General features: G+C 40.2%; 1 protein-coding gene across 2 annotated transcripts in view; it reads left to right on the top strand.

The window, feature by feature from the left end:
- LOC126852543 (uncharacterized) overlaps positions 1–22,788 on the top strand; it is a 242,805-nt gene that overhangs the window by 122,006 nt on the left and 98,011 nt on the right. The window contains exons 1-2 of one of the 2 annotated variants that reach the window (XM_050597450.1): positions 9,543–9,682; positions 11,922–11,996. In XM_050597450.1, coding sequence (XP_050453407.1) covers positions 11,930–11,996 — 67 coding nt within the window. In that variant the 5' untranslated portion in view covers positions 9,543–9,682; positions 11,922–11,929. Of the gene's footprint in view, positions 1–9,542; positions 9,683–11,921; positions 11,997–22,788 lie in introns of those variants that run through there. The other variant, XM_050597449.1, reaches the window with a different exon arrangement.

Raw genomic sequence — 22,788 nt, 5'->3', positions numbered from 1 at the left:
GTCCGCGCCCGTGTTTGCCCGTGTCACTGTAGACAACCAACGTTGTCTTTCACCCACAGGCCCTGTATCCGCTTGCCAAGAAGCCCTATCGATCCGTTGTTTCTGTCAAAACTTGGGCATTGCATACTTACAAATTTGTATTCCACCCCTAAACTCTGTCTCTTTCTCTTTCCCTTCTTCCTTTTCTCTTATTTGATTTTTAAGTTGCGAAATGTATCACATTAGCTTATACAGTATCGAACAAGTATTTAACACGTGTGGCGGTACAACTATTTATGCGCGAGGGTGGATAATTTTATTTGATTTTTACGAGCAAGGCTATGACTCTCGTGGCGCCATTTACGCGATATCCGACAAGCCCGGTATGCTTTTGATCGCGATGCTGAATTATAAAGGAGATACGCGCGGCAATCAGCCAATTTTCTCATCTCTCACGTCAACTACATATATTTTCTTGAATTCACGCGACGTGACAAATGTAAGGACGGAGAGACGGTGGGAAGTTTCCACTGCACTCCGTTTCCGAAGTTGTTCATCCTTAATCCCGGTATTACTTGGAGATAGACTTGAGATAGACTCTCCGGGTCTGTCACGTCGGGAGACACGGCAAATTAGTTCGCATCGATCAGACGAGCCCTTCTGTCTGCATCGGAGGATATATATCCGCGCGTTCGACATTGATCAATTCGTGACACGATTGATTAATTCTTTGATTAACAGCACGCCCATATTACACCTGTATATGAACGCACTAACTCTTTTTTTTTCATGCGACGCTCATAACTCAAATTTTTTTTTGGTTTTACAAGAATTTCTTTTGTCACAATTTTACGGCAAGTTAAACAAATAAATATAATCGAATAAAATTTGTTAAGTATAGGAGGGAAGAAGAATTTTTTCTCTCTTTCTTTTTTAGTGATATATTTGTATTACTATTTTAAATGTTAAACTAGACACCCGTATTAAATGGAGCTATGTAAAAGCGCCCTATATATAAATGGTTGTATTGTATTTTATAACCGAATAAATGTCGCGCTGGCAAAGTTTCGGGGTTGTCGGCTCTCTCTCTCTCTCTCTCTCTCTCTCTATTTTGTCGATGCGTTTAATACGCAGGTCATGTAATCTGCGCAATTCGATTGCTATTCAATTGCTGCATCATGACGTGCCGCGCAGGAATAATTATGCACTAGACTGGTCTCCATAATACTGCAATTTCGCGTACAGCGCGAGGCATAAAGGAAGTTTCTCCAATCCGTTACTTTATTGCGCGCTCATGTATCGCGAATATAAATCGAACACGGATCGATACGCACTTTCGGCAAATTAACTATTATCCGCGGCGCGATAATTTCCTTGCGATAATTGATATCGATGCGGACTGGCGATGAGATTCTCCCCCGGTATAGTCAATTACGATTTTCCAGCGCGCCTCTTGTGTCCCTTTGTTCATCCCCTCCCCCTTCCCCCTTCCTGTTCTCGTGACGCTGGCAAAGTGCTTACGATTATTCGTCAATGCCGAATCGATTTATTGCGAATAGAAGGACGGCAATAATAAATCACTCCGCCGGTCAACCTTATCTTTGCATCCATGTATCGCGCTTGTCAGAGCACGGGTATTGTTAACCCGTTAACCGTAGAATCTATAATGCACAATGGTGCATGTATACGTGCGTACGAGAGGATGAGATGACAAGGAAACGGGAAGATACAAGAGTGATGCAGGAAACATACGCTCGTCGACATTTTATTCTTCTTGTCGCGCATAGTTTGAACATTACTTTATTCGATATATTTTCATCACACACACACACACACACATACACATCTAATGCTATTACATTAATTCTCGAAGGACGTAAAAATCAAGTTATAGCAAATTAGATTAGTTTAACATTCATTGCTTTTATTGCTAAATATACGCTCGTTATATGAGAGCTATGTGGAAGGCAGATGGTTGTACGAGTTAACGGTAATTCGGAGCATTACAATGGCCACGTTAGTAATAAATCATTGCCGAGGCTATTATCTCGAGCTCGGTACGCGAGTACCGGTGGCATAGCACTCGCGCTTCTACATGCAACACATTTCTCGCGATTTTTCGAGATACCGATTTTTAGCCATAAGGTAGAGAGAGAACGTCTCTCTCTCTCTCTCTCTCTCTCTCTCTGCGCGACGGAAAATTCGTGAACTCTCGGCGTGCATTAGCGTCGCTCTGATTTGTTTCATTTGCGCATAGCACGCTTACGTGTACATACAATGTCGGGTAAAGGCACAAAAGATCGCGCGAAAGTTTCAATTGACAAATCGAGCCACGTAGGAAACTTCAAGCATGTAAAAATAACCCGTGACATTCCGCATTCATGCACGACTAAACGGTAATCTATGAATTAAAATAACGCTCTAGATGATTAATAATTAGAATATGCAGATCGAAATTATTCAAATTATAATTGATCTTCGATAATAGATTAGCTAATTTAATTATTCAAAAATCCATGTGCAATCTCATAAATTATTGTAGATTTTTTTTTCCCTTCTAATAACTTCTAATTACTAATTGAAAAATTGAGTATGTAGTATTGCCATTATAAAATTTTAACAGCAAAGAAATATATATGTATTTTTTTCATCGTTATTTTTTGTTTATTTTTTATTCGTTGTACGAAATAAATTTATTTCAATTTTTTTAATTATAACAATCAGTTTTATATTATTGTATTTACAAGAAACATTTAATATTTTTCTTCCGTAATATTCAACGAATTGGCGACATTGAAATTGTGTACATCAATCAAGTAAACAAAATTGATCTATTATATCATGGAGTACCTCGATATATCGAATAAATTGAATACATAATAATTTTCGTTATAATATGCGCGACGATATAATAGCATGGAGAGAATTTCGTATTTTGATGATTAAATTTGATGATGTGGCTGAAACAATGCGTTAATTTCATTTATGATCATTTTCGTTAAATTATTACAATATATGAAATCTCTATTAATCTGTAAAATACTGGATTTCTCTTATTATTAACAGAAATCATAATATAACAAAAATTTTAAACTTTCCTTATTTATAAACTCATACAGAGTTTGTAATAGTCTCTTTATCTCATTAATTATTCTTTTTTTTTATTGTACTATAATATATATTACACCATATATTCTTTTATATATTTTGGGTAGCCGAGAAAGAATTATAATACAAAATACTGAATTTTCCGCGTAACAAAAAAAAAATGATAATTATGCCAAGCCGCCGTTTATTAATTAATCGATAGTGAACGAAGCTCTTAATGGTAATCTGATATTCTATTCGGTCCAAATGCGATGCATATGCGTGGCTATTTAAAGTCTTATCCGATCACCAATTTCGTCTAAGTACCAAAGTATTTAACGGACTTTGGAGAGGGAAGGTACATCATATTAAGCATTTAATGCAATTAATCGACGAGTAATGTTCTCTTACGGATTATAAGTATTTAAGGCACTGAAATCGAGTGTTTTAACCGAAAGCCGTGGAGATTAAGGCAAGCTGGAAGAATAAGAGACGTAAGATTCAGATATTATCGTAATCTCTTCAGACGCTCTCCACGACGGCGAGAGATGCCGGTAGAAAACGTCGAGAAGTGAACGGTCGGACTTAATTCTACGTTCGTATACTGTTATTTGTCACGACATATTAGATTGTGAACGCAATTATTTATCTAAGCGAAAACTTTTGCTTTCCGCACGCTAGAACTTGAACTTTACTTCCGTAAATAATTATAAATTTAATAAAATAATTCTTAATAATAGCATAGTTATTATAGCAATTTATCATAATTAAGGATTAAAAATAATAACGGTTTTTTTCAACTTTAACAGAGGCTATAAAAAGGCTATTGTAACACGAGATCGTTATTCGCTAATCAATCTTCGATACCCGCGGAATTAAACCACACGCTTTTATTTCTCAAAGTTATCTCATTAAAGCTAGCGCGGGCATAGTTCGTTCGACGTTCGTTCTATAAAGCCGATATTTAGTATCTGTTATACCGAGAACAATAAGCGTTATAGATTATCAATCAACGTGTTCGTTGGCTCGCAACCAGTTCTATATTGTATTGCCTCTCGACGAAATTACCCTGACTAACCCCCATTGTGGCTATTTTTACATTGTAACGCATGAATAAATGCGTATACAAAAATGTGACGGAAGTATAATAAGCGCTAATATTTTTTTACGGATACGGAGATTGATAGAGCGAAATAATAAAAGTCGCGATATTTGAGAATTTTTTTTATAATGAAAAAAAATATATCTTCGTCGAATCGTCTACGCGGCTAAATTATTTTTCTTGACTAGACGTCGTCTCAGCTTTTATTATCGACGCGATGTTCCTCGCTTGTCTAATCATCGTCAAACTCGTCGCAAATTTGAAGTTGCAGGAAGAGGGACGAAGGGAAGAGGGGGGGGGGAGGGAGGATATAATAGCTTTTCTCAAACTTTTTTCATATGAAGTACTCTGCGTATCCTTTATTTTTCTCTTTTTTTGCGGTATCCCCTCGATAAAAGTTCATACACGTGTGAGGGAATGGATATTACCGGTATTTTACGGGAGTACGTATACAATATTTTATGTCTCTCCTCGCGATGTGTAGTATGTTTTTTTCGCCGGCACATTCGTACACGTGGAGCAAAACATTGGACGAAAATACGCACGTTCTCGATTTCCGTAGTGTTTTATCTCCTCGTTGGTGTCCGTGGAATTAATTGAACGTTACAGTTTCCGAAGCATCGTTTCATCTACTAGTCTACACGATCCTCCTCTCCCTCTCCCTCTTTTCTCCTTCCTTTGGTATTACACGAGAGAGAGAAATATACTTCGAGGAATATAAGAGCGGGCGCTCGTATCTCGCTTAAAATCGATTTCCGGTGAAGATTAATTGAATATCCGGTCTCTTGTTCTCTCTCTCTCTCTCTCTCTCGCTATACTCTATATCGGACGAGAAAAATGCAGGATTCCCATGGCACTCTGGTATTTCTGTTCGCGGCGCCGTCCCTGTCTTTTCGTACGTGCCATCGAACTCGTATCATGGAATTCACTGTCTCGATCGATGGACGGATTTCAATCTGTACATTCTGCATGTACGTCGTAGTATGATATCGGTAGTAGCGTAACACACACTTGCCTCCGAGTTACTTTCATCTGTGTATCTTCGTTGGATGAGCGCGCGATAAGGTATTATGTGCTTGTGTCGGTGGTGATATTTCATGTTTTATTGGAAAGAGAGAGAAAAAGAATAACAATCATATAACTAAGAAAAAAACTTCTTAATTAAATATATATGTTAAAATTAAATTTTTTTTAGGATTATTCAGGATTAGATATATTCAAGCAAAATAGGACAAAATAATATTGTAAAAGCGCACACAAATGGAAAAAAAAAATTATAAAGCTATTGTATCAATCTAACACGTACTATTTTACGATTACATTAGCTGCAGACCATAATTCACTATTTACAACGTATCGCGTCGGGAAATTTTTCACGCATTGTTTGCCGTGCGATATAAATTCCCGATGCGCAGTACCTATATAATACAACGATACGATCCACAAATCGTGACGTCAAATCATTACGGCATAGCGTCGTTAAAATTAATGCACGCTCGCAATGGACCATACATCGCGCTGTTTTTCGATCGTTAATGAAATTCGGCCCTGCACGAGGCAACGAATCACCGATCGCATAAACGCCGAGTAGAAAGTTATTAATTTCGACGGGCGTGTAATTTCAATACATAATCAGCTTCGTATTTCGGAACGGCGAGAATTTCGTGAAAATTTTGCGCCGACGGAGAATGAGAATTTTGTCCAGAGTTTCGCGTCAAATTTTATAGCTATAGAAAAAAAAGGAAGAAAATGAAATAAATCTTTTATAAGTTTTCAAGTAAAGCCGCAGGAACGCGGCTACGTTCGACGATATTTCGCTGTAATTTTTCACCGATGATAGCGCGAGGATACGCTACAATTCGCTTCGAGTGAAACTCAGCAGCTAGCAAGATAATTATCTGTAAATTAAACTCATCCCCTCATCCACGGTTCTCTCATTATTATTTTCCTCTCTCTCTTTTCCTCTCCCTTTCTTTCTCGCACTCGTCCGGCATCCGGTATTATTTGTTAATGCGGTATTAGCTCAAATTACCGGTTAAACGTTGCACGAGAATTGCCCGTAAACAGTTGCACTTTATTCGATTACAACTCACGATGGACACGGTGAGTATTGCTGGAGCGCTGAAAGGGCTTGGAGCACAAGTGCTCGCCTATGTATGTACATATCGACATGATCGAATTATTTGTTTACAATTGGGGGCGGCGAGTGTAACGATGTAATCGAACGCTTAATATTGTCCGGCGAATTGTGGAACCTCGAAAGATAATGCGTCGGATATTAACCGGTCCATCTTAACGGCGTAGATTGGATGCGAGCGGAACGAGCATTAATGAGCGTTTCGCGAAATTGAGTGTAAGAAAAAAAAAAAAAAATGGAAGAAGAAAGAGAGAAGCAGAGCCTGCTCCGGAATTAATTTGTTCGAATCTATAAGTTTTAGTAGAATATAATTTTTTGTATATTTAATATTTTATGTTTTACGCGATATATAAAGATATATCGTGTACATTTTGATGAAATTCTGCTTTAAATAAAATGTAGCACTGCGATGGATTTAAGTTACAAAGTGCTTATTTTTTTCGAAAAAAATTTGAAAAATTTAAATTTATTCATGATTCACATATATGTATATATGACATGCAATATAAATCGGTTGAGCCGTGTCGTACCGACTCTTTCCGTTTGTATGTCCATGTGACGATAAAAAAAATTTGACATCTCTAGAAAACTTTCTTTTTATAATCATTTTGCAAGTTGAAATACAACGACAGCAATTGGTTACATTAAATTGCTTTTATAATATCATATTATAAGTGACAGTAACGTCCGTGTGAAAGATGATACCTCGAAAACGATATCGGATATCGCAATAATATCGCATTAACAATTGTTCCATCTAAATAAGCTTTTATTTAAAATTATATTATGTCATCTCGTGCAAAATATTCGCTTTATATTAACTGTGATTTCAAATAATTTCTCGAATATGTTTAATTGCAATAATTACATATAGACACATATCGTTCCACATTTATATCCAATGAAAAACTAATTACGCAAATTTATTCAACAAAATCTGGAAATAGTTGGCATGTGGAAATAACTTTAAATTGCATTAGTCTCCTATGTTAAATTTAACGTAGTGATGTTTTGAAATCTTTTACTTTTTTTCTACGAAAGACATAAAATATGTAAACGCCAAATTTATGCGATAACTTATTTTTGATCGCCTAGTAATGTTATTTTTAAAACCAGAAATATCTTCTTCATATTTTATATAGCTTATCTCGTCTCCGTGACGTTTCATTTGTGCGATTCGATCTTGAATTATTAATAAAAGCAAACTCAACTAACGTATCCAAATATTATGCGCGCAATTGTTCTTTTAACGTATAATGGAAGAATATATTATTAATGCAATTAGTAACTTCATAGCAAGTAAGTTAATATTGAACTATGAATAAATAACAATATAGTTTGCGTAATAGTGTCGAATAAATTGAATGTATCGCATCAATAATCGAACATTCCTTGAATTTATCATCAAATATGCCTCTCGCTTGTACATGCCTTAATGTTAATATTCAATTTCGCTATTGTTATCGAATATCGAAATTCTAATATCGCGTCCTATTATTATAGCGTAATAATAATCGATTCTGCGCAGATACTTAAAACGTGCTCTTTCTATCTCAAATTTTCGACTTTTCTCTCGAACTCTATACCGATGGTGTGTCACAGATGACATTCTGGAATTTTTTTGCATCACCAGGACAACGAATAATAATCGATGTGACCGGCAATCGCGATGATCGCACACAGAATGCGTCGCGTAAAATTCAACAGCGACGGAAGGAAGGTTTAAAGTCTGAAAAAGTTACGGGGGAGAATATAAGTACGCGCACGCAAACGCGTAAAACGACCCACAGCGATACGGTCGTTTCCTTGCGCACCCCCGTCATCAGGATCAGGGATTCGCGTCCTTGGATGTCTCAAGATTCGTATGCGCATGTGTGTATCATCATACACTGACGCGTGCTGTCGTTGTGTACACGGAATGTAATATGGCGAGGTTCGTAGCGTCACATGGCTATTTAAAGGAGCTGCGGGATAGCCTAGAGAGAAAGAGAGAGAGAGAGAGAGAGAGAGAGAGAGAGAGAGAGAGAGAGAGAGAGAGAGAGAAGCAAGGATCGAGGAGGGTCGCTGAGAGCAACGATGCGACGGTGTGACTGCAAGAAGTAAGGACACGGGGAGAGGAAAACGTAAGAGACCGGCAGGAAGAGACGCCCCCGAGGCGATGCACCCTCTTTCATACTCCTCTACCGTCTCTTCCTCGCTACTCTTTCTCTCTCTCTCTCTCTCTTTCTTTCTTCGTCTTCACCCGGTATCTCCACCCTGTAGGAGCCATCCCTCGTGCCGACCCTACCGTTATTTCCCGTTTCCCTTTGTTCGCGTGGGCGACAGTGATATTCTGCGGGAATCCGCAGATGTGGCTCGCTCGTATCCGCGTCCCGGCCCACGTCTCGCTTTCGCAGGCCTGGCTTGCGCGAGTTTGCGAAAAGCCAGACCAAGTGACACCAGTGCGGCGCGCGCTGAGCACGGTATTGTTGCTCAGTGACGGGCTAATAAAGAAAAATAGAAGCTGCGACGCGCGCGCCCACGCGGATATTAGTTGTCTTATGTGCTCGTGAGAGGCCGGAATGCGGCGAGAAAAGAATAAACCGTCGATCCCCGACGAGAAAAAGACGAGAGATAAGGAGAGGGAGAGAGACAAATGGCGTGACGGAACTTTACGTGTTTCTCAATGGGAGTACCGATTACGTCTCTTCTGGGATTTTATTTAAGAATTCTCAACGTGATAGAGCAATTTTATTTGTTCACTACTGATAAATATAAATGAAAATATATATATGTCTATGCTCGCAATAAAGCAAAGATGTAATAATCGTAGATCGTATAGAATATCATCCTCAAATTAATAATTAATCTGATATAAATGGCTATTCAACAATTTTTGCGATGAAATTAGCTAATCGCGAATCTAAACCGAGTAAATAAAAAAAGGAGAAATTTAAAATAAATTTAAATTTAAAATAAATTAACGATATTACGAAAAAATTTAGCCTAATAATTATGAATATCTATTTCTTATAATAATAAATTTAAAAAAAAAGATAAATTTTTTATATGATATAAGACATAAATTTGTGCGACAAACAATTTTATTCGCATATCATTATTGAAAAATTTATTTAGAAATGAAAACAAATTTATTCTTGACATCTCGTAGATATGTACATTTACAAAATTAAACGTAAACATTATTTTTGTTTACAACGGCGCGTTGCCGCACGAGCTCACTAAATAGAGGGGTGGGGGCTGTGTTGATGTACGCCGCGCTTGTGAGAAGACTTCGAGTTTTGTTTAGTTAGTTGTCAACCTTGAGCTCAGGTAGATCGGAACGAAGGAATCAGCATCATTGTGGAAAATAACATTGATATTATGAGAGGCATACTGTAAGTACTTTATAGCAATTCATATATATATATATAAAATAAATAAGTACGAAAATTATAATATTTTAAAATCGCATATTTGAGAAACCAAAAAGAAACCGCCATAAAATTCAAAGCGTGTATTATTCCGGAAAATACAACATATTTATTCAGGAAAATACAATATATGTCAAAAGGATAATGATCCGTGCTGTGCAAGTTTCGTCAACTTTTAGCGGAAGATCTCGTATGTTAATGTTTATCATTCATTTTCTACGCCGCTTGTGGCGGTATTACATAGTCGCGCACAATACGCATTAAGATTGTTAACTTATATTTGTATGGCTAAATGTGGGTGGTCACATCTCATTCCATGTTTACACTGGACACATTCAGCGGATTGAAACAATAGTTTAGCATCAATTGAATGCGATCGGCATATGGTCTGAGACATTCAGCGAGTCAGATTCAATTTGCTACTCAAGTGCTACACGATTGTTGTCTGCGCTGAATGCGCTCATTGATTGCGACATATTCATATACAGGGCGACGATTGAAAACTATTGTAATGCGTCACCACGTATTAATTGTGACGGTTACTGCAAGACGGCGAGCTCGTGCTTGTCCGGATTGGACGCGAAAGAATTACGAAAGTAAGTGCATCTATATCAAGAAGATGAAAATACTCGGTGAGAAGGCAAATTTATTTAACGTGACGGTGGTAAAATTTACGTCAGACGCGTTTACACAGAGAGAGCGTCGTGGCTTATATCTCGTACCTTTATCTCGCGACAAGATGTATATATGTTTTCGCACGTTTACATGCATATTTCATTGTGCTCACGGAATACACAAACACATACTCGCGTCCCCTTTGCATTATATCTATACGTCTTATCACGAACGTGCTAAGTGGGGAAGGCGGCTGTGTTCTTTCGCGCTCTTTATCTTGCTCCCGTTGTCTCACTCCTTCCTCGTTTTCGTGTATCTTTCTTTTTCCATTTAATTCGTACACAGACAGTGCCTGAATATCGTGAGAGAATCCACGAATTCGGTCGATTGGTTCGCTCAAGCTCGCTCGAAAGATCCGAGGAAACAGCTGATGTCGTTCTGTCAAATCGATAGAGAAAAATAAAAATCGGTTATCGGATATTAGCTCTCGCTCCTTTGGAATAGTTGGAAGCGGGAATAAGGGGTTGTGCTTCCATCCAGCACAAGAACGAAATTTCTCGTCCGCGTAGTATGTGGCTTCCGAAAATTTGCGCGGAATGCAGGGCTCTTTCATAAGATTGCGTCAAATTTCTCTCCGCCCCGCTGGAAAATGTCGATGCTCGCTCGCCCACTCGCGAGACGGATCAAATATATACGCGAATAAAGGGTCTTTGCTCTCTTAGCCACTCGATGTATTTTTATCGGAGATTTTTATGGGATCTTGAATTTCTCAAATATTTACGCGATTTGATTTGTACGTTAAAAACTATTATTCGGATTCGGATTATCGCATAATATTATCACGGCGCATAATATATATATCGAGGCTATTTCGCGAATAAGTCACGAGGGAATTAAAGCCGAGACACATTAAAGACAATGTTTTAACACGAGAATGTCTTGTCTGTTTTATCACGACCGATCTAATTTCGGAACGTACCCGAGAGGTCAATAGGCTACTTATATTCTCGGGACCGATACATGAATTACCCGCTAGCCGTATCGATCCCTAAATTTCTATCGTGCCAAGATCTTCCTTCGTGACGTAGCCGCGGGCACATCCATCGGTATCGTATTATAACTGACCGAAGGAAGGATTAAGGGAGCATTCTTTCATATCAATATTACTCGAGAGAGAAGGGTTGTTCCCTCTTCTAATTGCGCGAAGCCGTTGTTTGGAAATGAGTATAGCACGCATTAATTTGCACCGGGTATGTGTTTTCTCACGGTTTCTCTCAAGGGATAAGGAGGGATAAGTCGAAATAGCCAAAGAAATGCGAAGAAGAAAACCGATATTGCCCCGGCGCTTGTTTACACAGGCTATTTTAGTAGTATTCGAGGACGATCGCCTTGCTTTATTAAGACGGAAAAAATATATTGTGATTTATTCGCGAATAGAATTTCCACTACATACACATAGATATATTTCGAGAGATATATTCTTTTATTTTAGATCGATTCAGGGCATCGTTTCTTGGCTATTTGCAACAAATAACGCTTAAATAGTATTACATTGTTTAATGATTCAGACATTTCTTTTTTGTTACAGATTCGAAGATGAATTGGCCATTGGTGCTGACCTGCTTTTTGCTGCCGCAGTCGTGCATCTTCGGCGCACAGCGCGGTAAGTTAATCATATAATTATCAATATAAATTAAAAATTATTTCTGCCAGCAACTATATTTGAGATTATACATAGCCATTCTGTGCGATAAGAAAGGCATTAGAATATTTTATAACGATATTAAATTAAATACGTTTTTTAATTTAAAATTTTCTTAATTATTTCCAAATTTCTGTTATATGATTTTTAATATTTGTTTATTTTAATATTTTAAATTATGGTATGAGACTATAATTATAGATGCTATATAATTTGCGACTTATAAGGCAATTTATAACTTTGTGTCATTTATAAATATATATATATATGCAATAATGGAAATATATATGAAATTAAAAGATGTCCTAATTTATGTCAAATATTTTATATTAGATATTTATAATAAATCGACAAATTCAACTATATTTAATTACTAATAATAAACATAATATATATATATATATATATAATATATATATATATATATATATATATATATAATCTAAAATTTATAAAATAATTAACGCTTTATTAAATTTACATAAGACTTATCGAGTTTTATTTATATTTAAACTTTTGTATATTTATTATAATAACATTTTGAAATCGGAAAGAAGTAACGTGTTTATTAATATGAAGTGAAAAAGTATACGTTATACGAGAAGATGAAGCCCACCGTACCGTGTAGAAATTTTTGTGAATTATTTTACGCGAATACGCCAACCCATACTACCGAGACTATTCGTTGCACGACTGCGCCATCGTTACTGTCCTCCCTGCTGTGCAACGAGCTGCAAAAGCCAGGCCTGTAAAACCAGAAAAACCCACGAATTGGGTCATTTCTTTTTTTTTGTTCCGTCACCAACGACGAGAGCGGTGTAGTAGTCGGGAGGCAGGCGGAAAATCCTTAATCCACCTCGGTCGCTCGGAATCTGGCGTGAACCCGTGCGAAAACAACGCCGAGGGGTGGATTATGATGATCGTGGAAACAACGTAGCGGAGCGTTGTTCGTGTTTTCCCCCCGGTGGATATGTGGGTGGGCGGTTTTCTCGGATGTATTGCACATCCAAGCGTGACCCCATAACCACACGGCTTTTTCCTTCCAGTTCTCCCTCAGCTGTACGCGTGCGCACGCGCGCGCGGATAGACAAATTAGGTCTCTTTCACCCTTATTCGAGATGAGGGCTAAGAAGCTCAGCGTTTGTATCAATGGGGCTTATTTCGCCGCTAAGCTCCTGCGATTCGGTAACAGATCGCTTTATAATGACGACGAAGACGTGAAATACGAGCTCTCAAAATATAACGATCGATTCAAAGGGAGAGAGGATATTTCCGTCAAGTTTTTAGTTGTCGGATAGTAAAATATTTCTTTGCAAAATATTTCTCTCTAACGTGTACAATACAATTAAAAATTTAACCTTTTTTCCTTTGAATTAATATATAATTAATAATTTATAATAATATTATATATAATAATAATTTATAATAATATTATATATAATAATAATTTTTAATATATATATATATTTTTTTAAAATTTATTTTATTATATATTAATTAATATATATTTCGTACGAGCCCGATCGCGCTTCGATCTCTTTGAAACGGCGCGTGCGACCGCATTCGTGCTGCGGTAAGCTCACTACCCTATTTGAAAGTTGTCCGGCAGTGTTCAACTTGTTTGGCCCTATCGAGGCAAATCTCCCTCCCGCCCCCACGTACGTAGGAACGGACACAATCTCTCTCGAGTATGCCGGACCGACGACCGCGGACACGAACTTCGATTTCGAGTACACAAGAGACATCGAGTACGCGTCTACCTAACGCCAATCCAGGTCAAAGTGTATTTTCTCGGTCGCACTCTGACGGCGGCAAACGAACCGCAGCGAGTGCGCGCGCTCGAAATTCGCCAAGGGGCAAACTTTCCCTTCTCCATCTCCCTCCCTTCTCCCCCTTTTGACTTAATTGGCGGCTTTCTCGTACGGGGGGGACCGTCTTTGACTTTCCTTTCAACGATGAGAGAAGTCCGAAACTCGCCACTGGTCAGCGGCGCGAAACAATGGTATAAAGACTCGCGAAGTAACGAGCTGGCGGTCAAGTAGCGAACTGTCATCTCAAAGATATATTGAAAGTACGGGAAGGCTAGTAAGGTGTACTAATTTACTTCGTGCATTTTGTTTATGCACAACTGTCGATATATATTAAACCGATAAATCTTTCAGCTGAATATATAAGTTTTAGCTACTGGGAATGTATTTAATTAAATTAAATTCCTATCGATCGTGTATTATTTGATAAAACGATATCAATAATATCCATGATTTCGTTTACTTGCCTTGTGCTTTTTCCATACAACAAGCTGTATGGAAAAGCTGCTGGGTGGTAGCTTCAAACCACAAGGAAGCCATTCGATCAATCGTAGACTTGTTCTATATCATCTCTCGACTTTTCAATTTATTGGAGATATTCCCAGGTTTGTGAAAATCATGTAGCCGTTAAGGCCAATCGCGTTATTTGTTCTTTATCGCGGTAAATCACTTCTTTCGAGTTCTTGAATGTGGTAACTAACTTAATTGGCGGCTTCGAGACGACTGCGGACCGTCTTTGTGGATTGAAGTGGCGCGGGACCACGACGCTTCAGAGGGTCGTGGACGGCAACTAAGAAGCTCGAAACTTGTTAATGGCATGGGTGTTATGGGACAATGGCGTAAAGACCATTGAGATTACGAGGGGACTACTGAGAGACTTTGCATTTGATGCAAACGACCAATTAAGTTGTTAAAGGAACACATTTTTCTTTTTTCGAATCGAGTGCGTTAAATGCGTGCGGAAAATAATTTAATTAATATCAGGAGCGTCTCCAAAATTTTTTGAAATAAATCCGAAATTGATTTTTTTTTAACAAGAATATGAATAGCTCCTGAGCAATTGAAAATGTCAAAAGATGAATTAAGCTTTAGGAGAGTAAATGGATGATTGCACAAACAGACGATTATTCGATATTGGATTTATGACTGTTGTTGGACTTTGCACATATTTAGTAAATGACAGTGAAATACAATATGGCAGATTGGTCTGCTCAGTGGAGATATAATGCCTCGACGCAAAGCCATGTTCGCTGGTCGCTGGTCACTGGAAACTGTAAATCTAAACGCTTACATGGATACCGCATTACGTATACGAGAACTACCGTGCGCGTTTATGCGAGTCGCTATTATTTTGAATATCAATGCGGCATTAAGCCGACGTAAACTGGAGGCAAATACGCTCCGCACTCCCTTAGCGAATAAAATCATTTGGTCACAGTATCATTTCCGACAATTTTGTCTCTGTTATTTTCATTTACCGTCAAATTTTACCGTCATTTCGAGGACATTGTGGTTTTGGAAACACGAGAGACGGTTCGTAGTATTCCCTAAATAAATACCAAACCACATTTGGTTAAATGTTATTTTTAGCGCACGTACAAAAAAAAATATTCCTCATTAGTGCAACTTTAATTTTGGTTTGTAGTCAAAAATTGAGTCAAATAAAAGAAAAAGAAATTATCCGCCGTAAAATAATTTGCCATGCGATAGAAAAATAATTCTGCAGTAATTGGCAATTTTTTTTTTTTTTTAGATACATTTCAGTGGCACACGAAATGAAATTTTCAATCTTCACGCGCACGGAGAAAACCAATACTATAATTTTGATTGCTATGCAGAATTGCGAGAGATTCACGCGCGCGATAACGTATTAAGTTTTTTTTTTTTTCTTTTTTGGTTTTTTGGATTTGGTACAATGCACACCCGTTATTTTGCTCATATCGCAGCAATGTTGCTTTAAACTGCGGCGGAAAAATTCGACGGATTTAGTTATATTCTTATAATTCCTTTGAACGCACGATGAATATTTGCTTTGAAGTAATCTGCAGCGGGAAAGGGTACGCGCCCCCTGATATGAATAACCTTTCTCGAGACAGGAGGATGAGGGGAGGAGGGGAAGGGAGGGAGAGAGTGAGAGAGCGAAAAAGAGAGTTAATTTTACGACGAGAAAAATGCGCGTTTACTGGCCGGTCGTGAGTAAGGGGCGAGCGCCCGAAGCGAAGCGCTCTGAATTCGTTTCTTGTCCCTGGCGCGAGTGGTTTTGTACCTTTGTAATAAAACTGCATTTCCATTTCCGCGTACAGCACGCGCGCGTTGAAATTAACGTTACGCGGCGGAGACGGGCATTACGGGGCGGAATTTCCGGTTAATGGACCGTAACGTTTATATCTGGCTGCTCTTGGTAATTTATCGGCGACGCGATAAACGCGCGATAAACGTTACCCAGTCATTGACACTGACGAATACGCGCACCTTTATACACGTCGCGTGTTTTTATTGGTATTATAACCGAAAATCTGACGATAACTATAAATATAGGAAAGGCGAAGTCCAGAGATTTTCTTTCGTACACACCGGGTATATGAAGTCGAAAATCACGGATAGGGAACGACGCTGTGATCCAATCCTATCTTTCGTCCTTTACCTCGCTTCTCTCTCCCAATCTTGGCGATAAGTTTCCCTCTGCCGAGGTGCTCCGGCAATGTGTTTGTGGACGGGAGCACGAGGACGCTTTTACGGGGGCACACATAATTTTCTACCGCCGACTACTTGGCGTGGCGGGTTCGGTGGATCATCCTTATCTGACCGCCTAGCAGATACGCACGTTTCTCGGCCGAGATAAGGCGCATCCGACGCGGTAGATTTTCGCGATCGCACATCGTCTTAGATTGTTCCATCCTCTCTATGCCGTCTCGCAAGACACGTGATTTAGTGCCATAATCGCCCGCGGTCATATTTGCCCTGTGTTGTAAGCCGCCAAACAGATAAGCGCGCATATCGTTTAAGGGCGCATTAATACTGACTTGATATTGATTATTCTTTTGATTATATATTTCCTTGTCACGATGTATAAAAAATGATTTCGTAATTAACATCTATTTTTGAACTTTGGAGTATTTAATTAATTTATCAAATTAAAACAACGTGTCAATTTATATCGAAAGAAATATAATAAATGAGAATGTCGTTCTTTCCTCAAATGACCACCTACGACATAACAGAGACGACATCGGACATATGACAATGTCGCCTACCGATTTTCTCGGCTCGATGCGTTGCGGCGACATTAAAAAGCTATAATCGTAAAATGTAAGTATATCGTTTCGTTGTATCGCGAATCCGATCAAGGACAGGAGCGTTAAATTTTCATATATCGCCGTATCACGCGAAAACGTGCATAAAGCGATTATATATGCTTGTTCCACGCGCGCGAAGCTGGTGGCTCGCCTCTCTACCTCTCTCTCTCTCTCTCTCTCGTTTCCGTAACGTAGAAAGAGGAATACCACGTGGAAGGTTAATCAGAGTCAAGGCAAATAAGCGGAGCTACCCGCCCGGTAATTAGCGAGGTCCGTTAAAGTGGATTCCGACACTGATGATGCAAACGCGCTTGCGCGCGGCCCACCCGCGAGGAGGATGCAAAAAAGGAGCGTCGCGACGACGATTAAAAGCCAGCCCGACGACGCGACCCCTCGCAGTCCCTCCCTCTCTTTCTCCCCCGTCTCCCATCCCTCTCCTTTCTTTTCCGCGTCCTATGCTCTTTGTCTCTAATAAAGCCGAAAACGTTTTGTCGGGTATTAAATTCGGACGTGCGTCGCCGGGGAAATACATTTAAGGCGGCGGATCGGTGATTAAAGCGGCAGGATTGTTTCCTAGGAAAATTGACACGGTAAATTTTCTCGCTCATATCGGTTTATCCAAACGTCTCTATTTATATCGATACCTTTTCAATTATCAACCGTCAGCGCGACTATTATACGATGTAATGGTCTTACACATTATCATTCGTAATAGTAATAATGACGTTATACGTCGCGCACGTTGTGTTACAATTTGTTCGCAGATTTATTCGATCGCGCTAAATCGAATCATATTCGTGACACTAATGCAATTTGTTGTTTATCCCGATGTGCTCAATGTGCTTGCGCGCGTCTCTCTCCGTTCGGTGCTCGCTCATTAATTCGCGCTTGAACCCACGCGTTCTCATTAACCTCCCTCCCTTCGATACGCGTAAAACACTCGAGGCACTCGTGTTATCTCGCAACGCTCTATCGAGCATCCTGCGAAATCTCACCTGCGCGGTGGAGGAGACTGGGCGCCGCGACAGAGCGCGCATTCAAGCTGCGCGCTGTTATCATGGGGTGGGGGAAGGGGAGGGGAGGGAAATGGGAAAAAAAAGAGGGTAAAAGAGCGACGCGATTCCGCCTGAGCGGAATAACGTGCGGAGAGAAGAACGCGCGGGAGGGAGGGAGACGAACAACGGGAGGGGGATGGATAGTGGATGGGAAAACGGGAGGCTCAGCCCCCGACCGAGTTTTTCGGCGGCATTACCGATTTATATTTTACGCCGGATTTACCATCGGATGTGTATGTTTTTAATATCCTGGATGCGCGCGTGCGCCCGTGCACGAGCGCATCGATGCCGAACGGAGCTCAACGGAGCACGAATAGCTATCCGGGCCCCTCCCTCCTCCCGTCCCTTTCGCTTTTCTTCCCTCCTCGTCGCTCATCTCCGCTCTTTCCTCTCATTTCTATACAAATCCGCGAATTCTTTATCCGCTTTCCTCTCTCTCTCTCTCTCGTACTCTTTTTGTTTCCCTCTAACTCGCCCTCTTCCTCGCGTGTCTTCAACATTTTCGTGCTTGTTCCGTGAATTTTCTCGCCTTTTCTCGCTTGTTCACTTCGTGATTCTTTAAAATCCTTTTCTTTGTGTTCCTCGGCTATTCATTTTCCTGAGTAACACCATCCTCTTGACCGGCCTCTGGCGAGCGTTAATTTCGTTTTAGTGCGCTCCTCCTATGCAGCGCTACTATATAGGGTTGTGCCGTGACTTGGTGCGGCGGGTTAGTAAGTGCATCCCTCCCGCGTCACTTGTACTTCACTTAATTTCATTTTACGTATACACGAGACGTACACCAAAAAGGTTTTTCCGCGCATCTCCTTTCACGTACGAATTCTTTGACCAATTTGAAAGTAATTTCCTTAATGAAAATAATGAGACACATATAATTTGCGATACACGCGCGGCTTTTACGATCTGCTACAGGAGTCTTGGCGTCTCTCCAATTTTGAAATAAAGAGAAACGTTGATAAAATATATATTAATCTTCTCGTTTCGCCTTTTTTTTACCTCCTTTTACCGTTTCCGTAATTCCGAAGATATCGAAAGGGACGAATATCGTACGGAAGATAGATATTTGCGCCTATTAATATCGCGGCGAATTGAATATTCAACGCGCGTTTTCCCTAGTACGAATACGAATGCACCTAGGGGATGCGGGCGCCATGTAAGAGCCGTAGAAGAGCGCGATTAAATACGGGCCAGCCGACCGGCCCGACCCCGTGTTTGTGTACGCGATCAAACCTGTTTTTGTTCGTCTGGACCGTACACAGCGAGGGTTTTCTCGGCAGCTCCTCTCGTCGGTAGAAGACGAGAGACGGTAGCACGGTAAACGCGATGAGAAAGAAAGAAGCAAATAGAATGAAAAGGAGAGAGAGAGAGAGAGAGAGAGAGAGAGAGAGAGAAGGATTGGCGGCAACGTGTTCCGAATAGTCGGCGCTTTGTATTTGCCCATTAATAGCGAACTACCATCTCCATGCCTAGTCGGCGCTGAGAAATTAGCGGAAGCGCTAATTGTGTTACGTAACCTAGTTAGCGATGTGTGCACTTGGCAATTCGAAGCGAAGATTCTCTCCCTTACTGCACCCTCACTCTCCTTCCCCCTCTCTCCCCCCCCCTCTCCCCTACCTTTCCCGGATTACCTATCCCTGGGAGAAACGATCATCCCTGGGTGCACCTTGAACCTTTTGCGTTCCAGCACGCGGGCCGCCTACCCAACGAGCTTTTTCGTCCTAATTACCTAATCGTTGCCTTTCCTGCAACGTCCCTCACCGTATATTTGGACGGCCATTTCTTTCCCCCCTCTCCCCCTCTCGTGATACACGATGCCAAGTTGGAGCGTCGCTTTGCATAATGCGTACTTGCAGCGAAAGTATCGTATTCCGAGGTCCTCCTCCCTCGATTTCTGAAAATAACGTTACGAGCTAATTTGTACGTTGAACAAATTTCATCGTGTAGATACGATAGTCTAGTTGCGTAAAATTTTTCTTCGGGAGAAATGCAATATTGCGCCTTTCGTGTTTATCGCACCGCGTCGTATTTCCTGAAGCGGAACGCGTCTTACACAAGAGAAGGAGAAAGAGAGAGAGAGAGAGAGAACGGCTAACAGGCATCGCCGAGAGAATTCGCCGGCGGGCCATTTTCGCAAAAACGAGTTTGCTCCGGAGAAGTTGGCCTCCGCCCGCGAGAACATATGTAAACAATGCAACGCGTAAGCCGACGAGCGGAAACGGAATGATATTTGCGCGAATTAATCTTCGTGAGATTGAAAACCCAACACCCGTCTACATTATTTCCGAGCTTACGGAGCTCGCGGCTGAGAGGGCGAGCCGAGATTTGCGCCTGAGTCATCCCGAAACACGTTGCGCGTTGAGAGGAAGCTCCTACGAGAGCGAAAAGACTACGGTTTTCACCCTAGATTCTAACGCCTTCGACAATGCGTAATTTATATATATATATATATTTGCACGTAAGAATTATACGATTATATTAGAATCGTGTGTGGCTCTCGAAATAGTTTGCAACCATGCGGTTGGGAAATCGCAAACCCTATCTCAATTAAAACTGATGGTTCCATATTGTTGAAGCGGGAATGGTTCGTTTGCAATTTGCAGTGACACAACACGGTAAGTGCGGAGAGTCGGCGCGCAACCCTGTGTATACGCTACGCGCACATATAACTGGAATTATATAGATATAAAGCGCTTTCGCGAACCAGTTTCCAGATAGTAAGCGCATCCCTGAAACGCATCTAACGCTCCTCAATAGTATTACTGTCCCATTGACGAAGTGATGAGACGATCCTTGTCATTTTAGATGAGCGCAATGCGGAGTCTAACGTTTACGCGTTTGCAAACGCGTGAAACCGCAGACGCTGTAGCTTCGTCAATGAGAAATCGTCTCGAACGATAAAAGAGAAATCTCTCAGCTTTCAATGTCATAATTTATCTTTCAAAGTCACAATATTGAGACATCTCTGATGTCTTCGGGAGGGATTCGCGTTCGTGCCACTCGACGTCGTGTCACGACGAACGAAGACGACAAGTGAATGGAGAAGAACTTTATCATACTTCTTACGCGCGTAGAACAGGTCTCTCCCTCAATGGCTTATCCTCTCAAATATCGTGACACAATGCGACCTGTCGTTTCGACACCCCTTCACCTTTCAATCCGCCGCGCCGTCAACTATTTCCGAGGAAAAAAAAAGAGGGCGAAGAAGTGCGGGACGCTTTTCTTTAAAAACTCGTCCACCGCGATAGATTCATCTCTCCAACGCCACGTGCCGCGAGATGATTTCCCGGGGATCGTTTTTTCGCGTAAACGAGGTGTTATCCCGATCATAGAATACCAAATATCGGCCGATACGTCGCTCGCGTATCAGTCGTGAGAGAGATAGAATATTCGGTGATCTCTCGGATGATCGACAATCCTCGCCTCTATCACCAATCGATCTTCTCTCGACATTTTTTTTTTCCGACCACGCACGCACGCACGCACGCGTTACCTACCTACCCAGGGATTGTCCCAATTTTTTTATCGTCGCGTTTTATTCGGCGTTTTATCGCGAGTTCACGTTCCGGCGGAGTTTGATGGACTCTCGCGGCGCCGCCGCTTTAACGCCTGTATCAATTTTAACGGAATCATCTATCGCGAATCGTACGAGGAGAATTTTCTCCTCGTGACATTCTGATGGTGAACTACAAGGTACTGTGAAATTTTTGACAGACTTTTGCTTTTTTTTCGTAGTTTTTTTTATTTGTTAAAAAACGCGAGAAGATTCTTTTCTTTTCAATTTATTGTTCACGAGAGAATTCAGGGCGAAATTCTTTCTCTCTATCTCTCTCTATTTTTAATAATTTACTTTTGCCAGTATTTTCTTTTGTCACATAAAATATGTAGTGCAATGATAGCGACGGGAGTCCAGCACGGACATGGCCGTGCCAGAGAGACTGAGATTCACAAGTGTACACAGCTTGGAGATTTGTCTCGCTAAATCTACTCTACGTAACTCTGTAGGATCGAAAGCAGCTTGCTCTAGATACATGGAGTATAGTATGACAAAGAAAAGCAAAAAAATTTATCTAGCGCAAGAGAATTTTCTCTAACTGAAAATATTTTTTAAAAGAGATATGCACAATTCAGTTAATTTCAAGGTAAATTTTAGTTAATTTCAAATAGGCACTCATATATAAATATGTGTTACATGTAAAATTGTATGTTATACTTATATGTTACTTTAAAAAATATGACTGTCTATTAAAACTGTTATTTTAAAAAATATGGCTGTGTTATTTGACGGGAAGAGAGAATATTATACAACGCAGAGAATCTCTTTCGCTTCTCCATATTTTTTTTCATTTTAGTATATATTTTTTGAACGTATATTTATATTAAACATATATCTCTCATTATCAGTCTCTTATTCGTTCCTCGATATATTGCAGTTAAATGTTACAAATATACGTGTACGTTACATTCGTCGCAGCATCTCCATTAAATTGTATACATAAAGTATGAACTTTTGTTCGCCATATTATCTCCGCTTCTGCATCCGCGGCGGCGGCGGCGGCGACGGTGGTAGTTGCATTTAGCAAAACATTATTAAGTC

Source organism: Cataglyphis hispanica, chromosome 10, assembly GCF_021464435.1.
Source record: "Cataglyphis hispanica isolate Lineage 1 chromosome 10, ULB_Chis1_1.0, whole genome shotgun sequence".
Classification (NCBI taxonomy): Eukaryota; Metazoa; Arthropoda; class Insecta; order Hymenoptera; family Formicidae; genus Cataglyphis; species Cataglyphis hispanica.
This window is presented reverse-complemented; position numbering and strand designations above follow the sequence as displayed.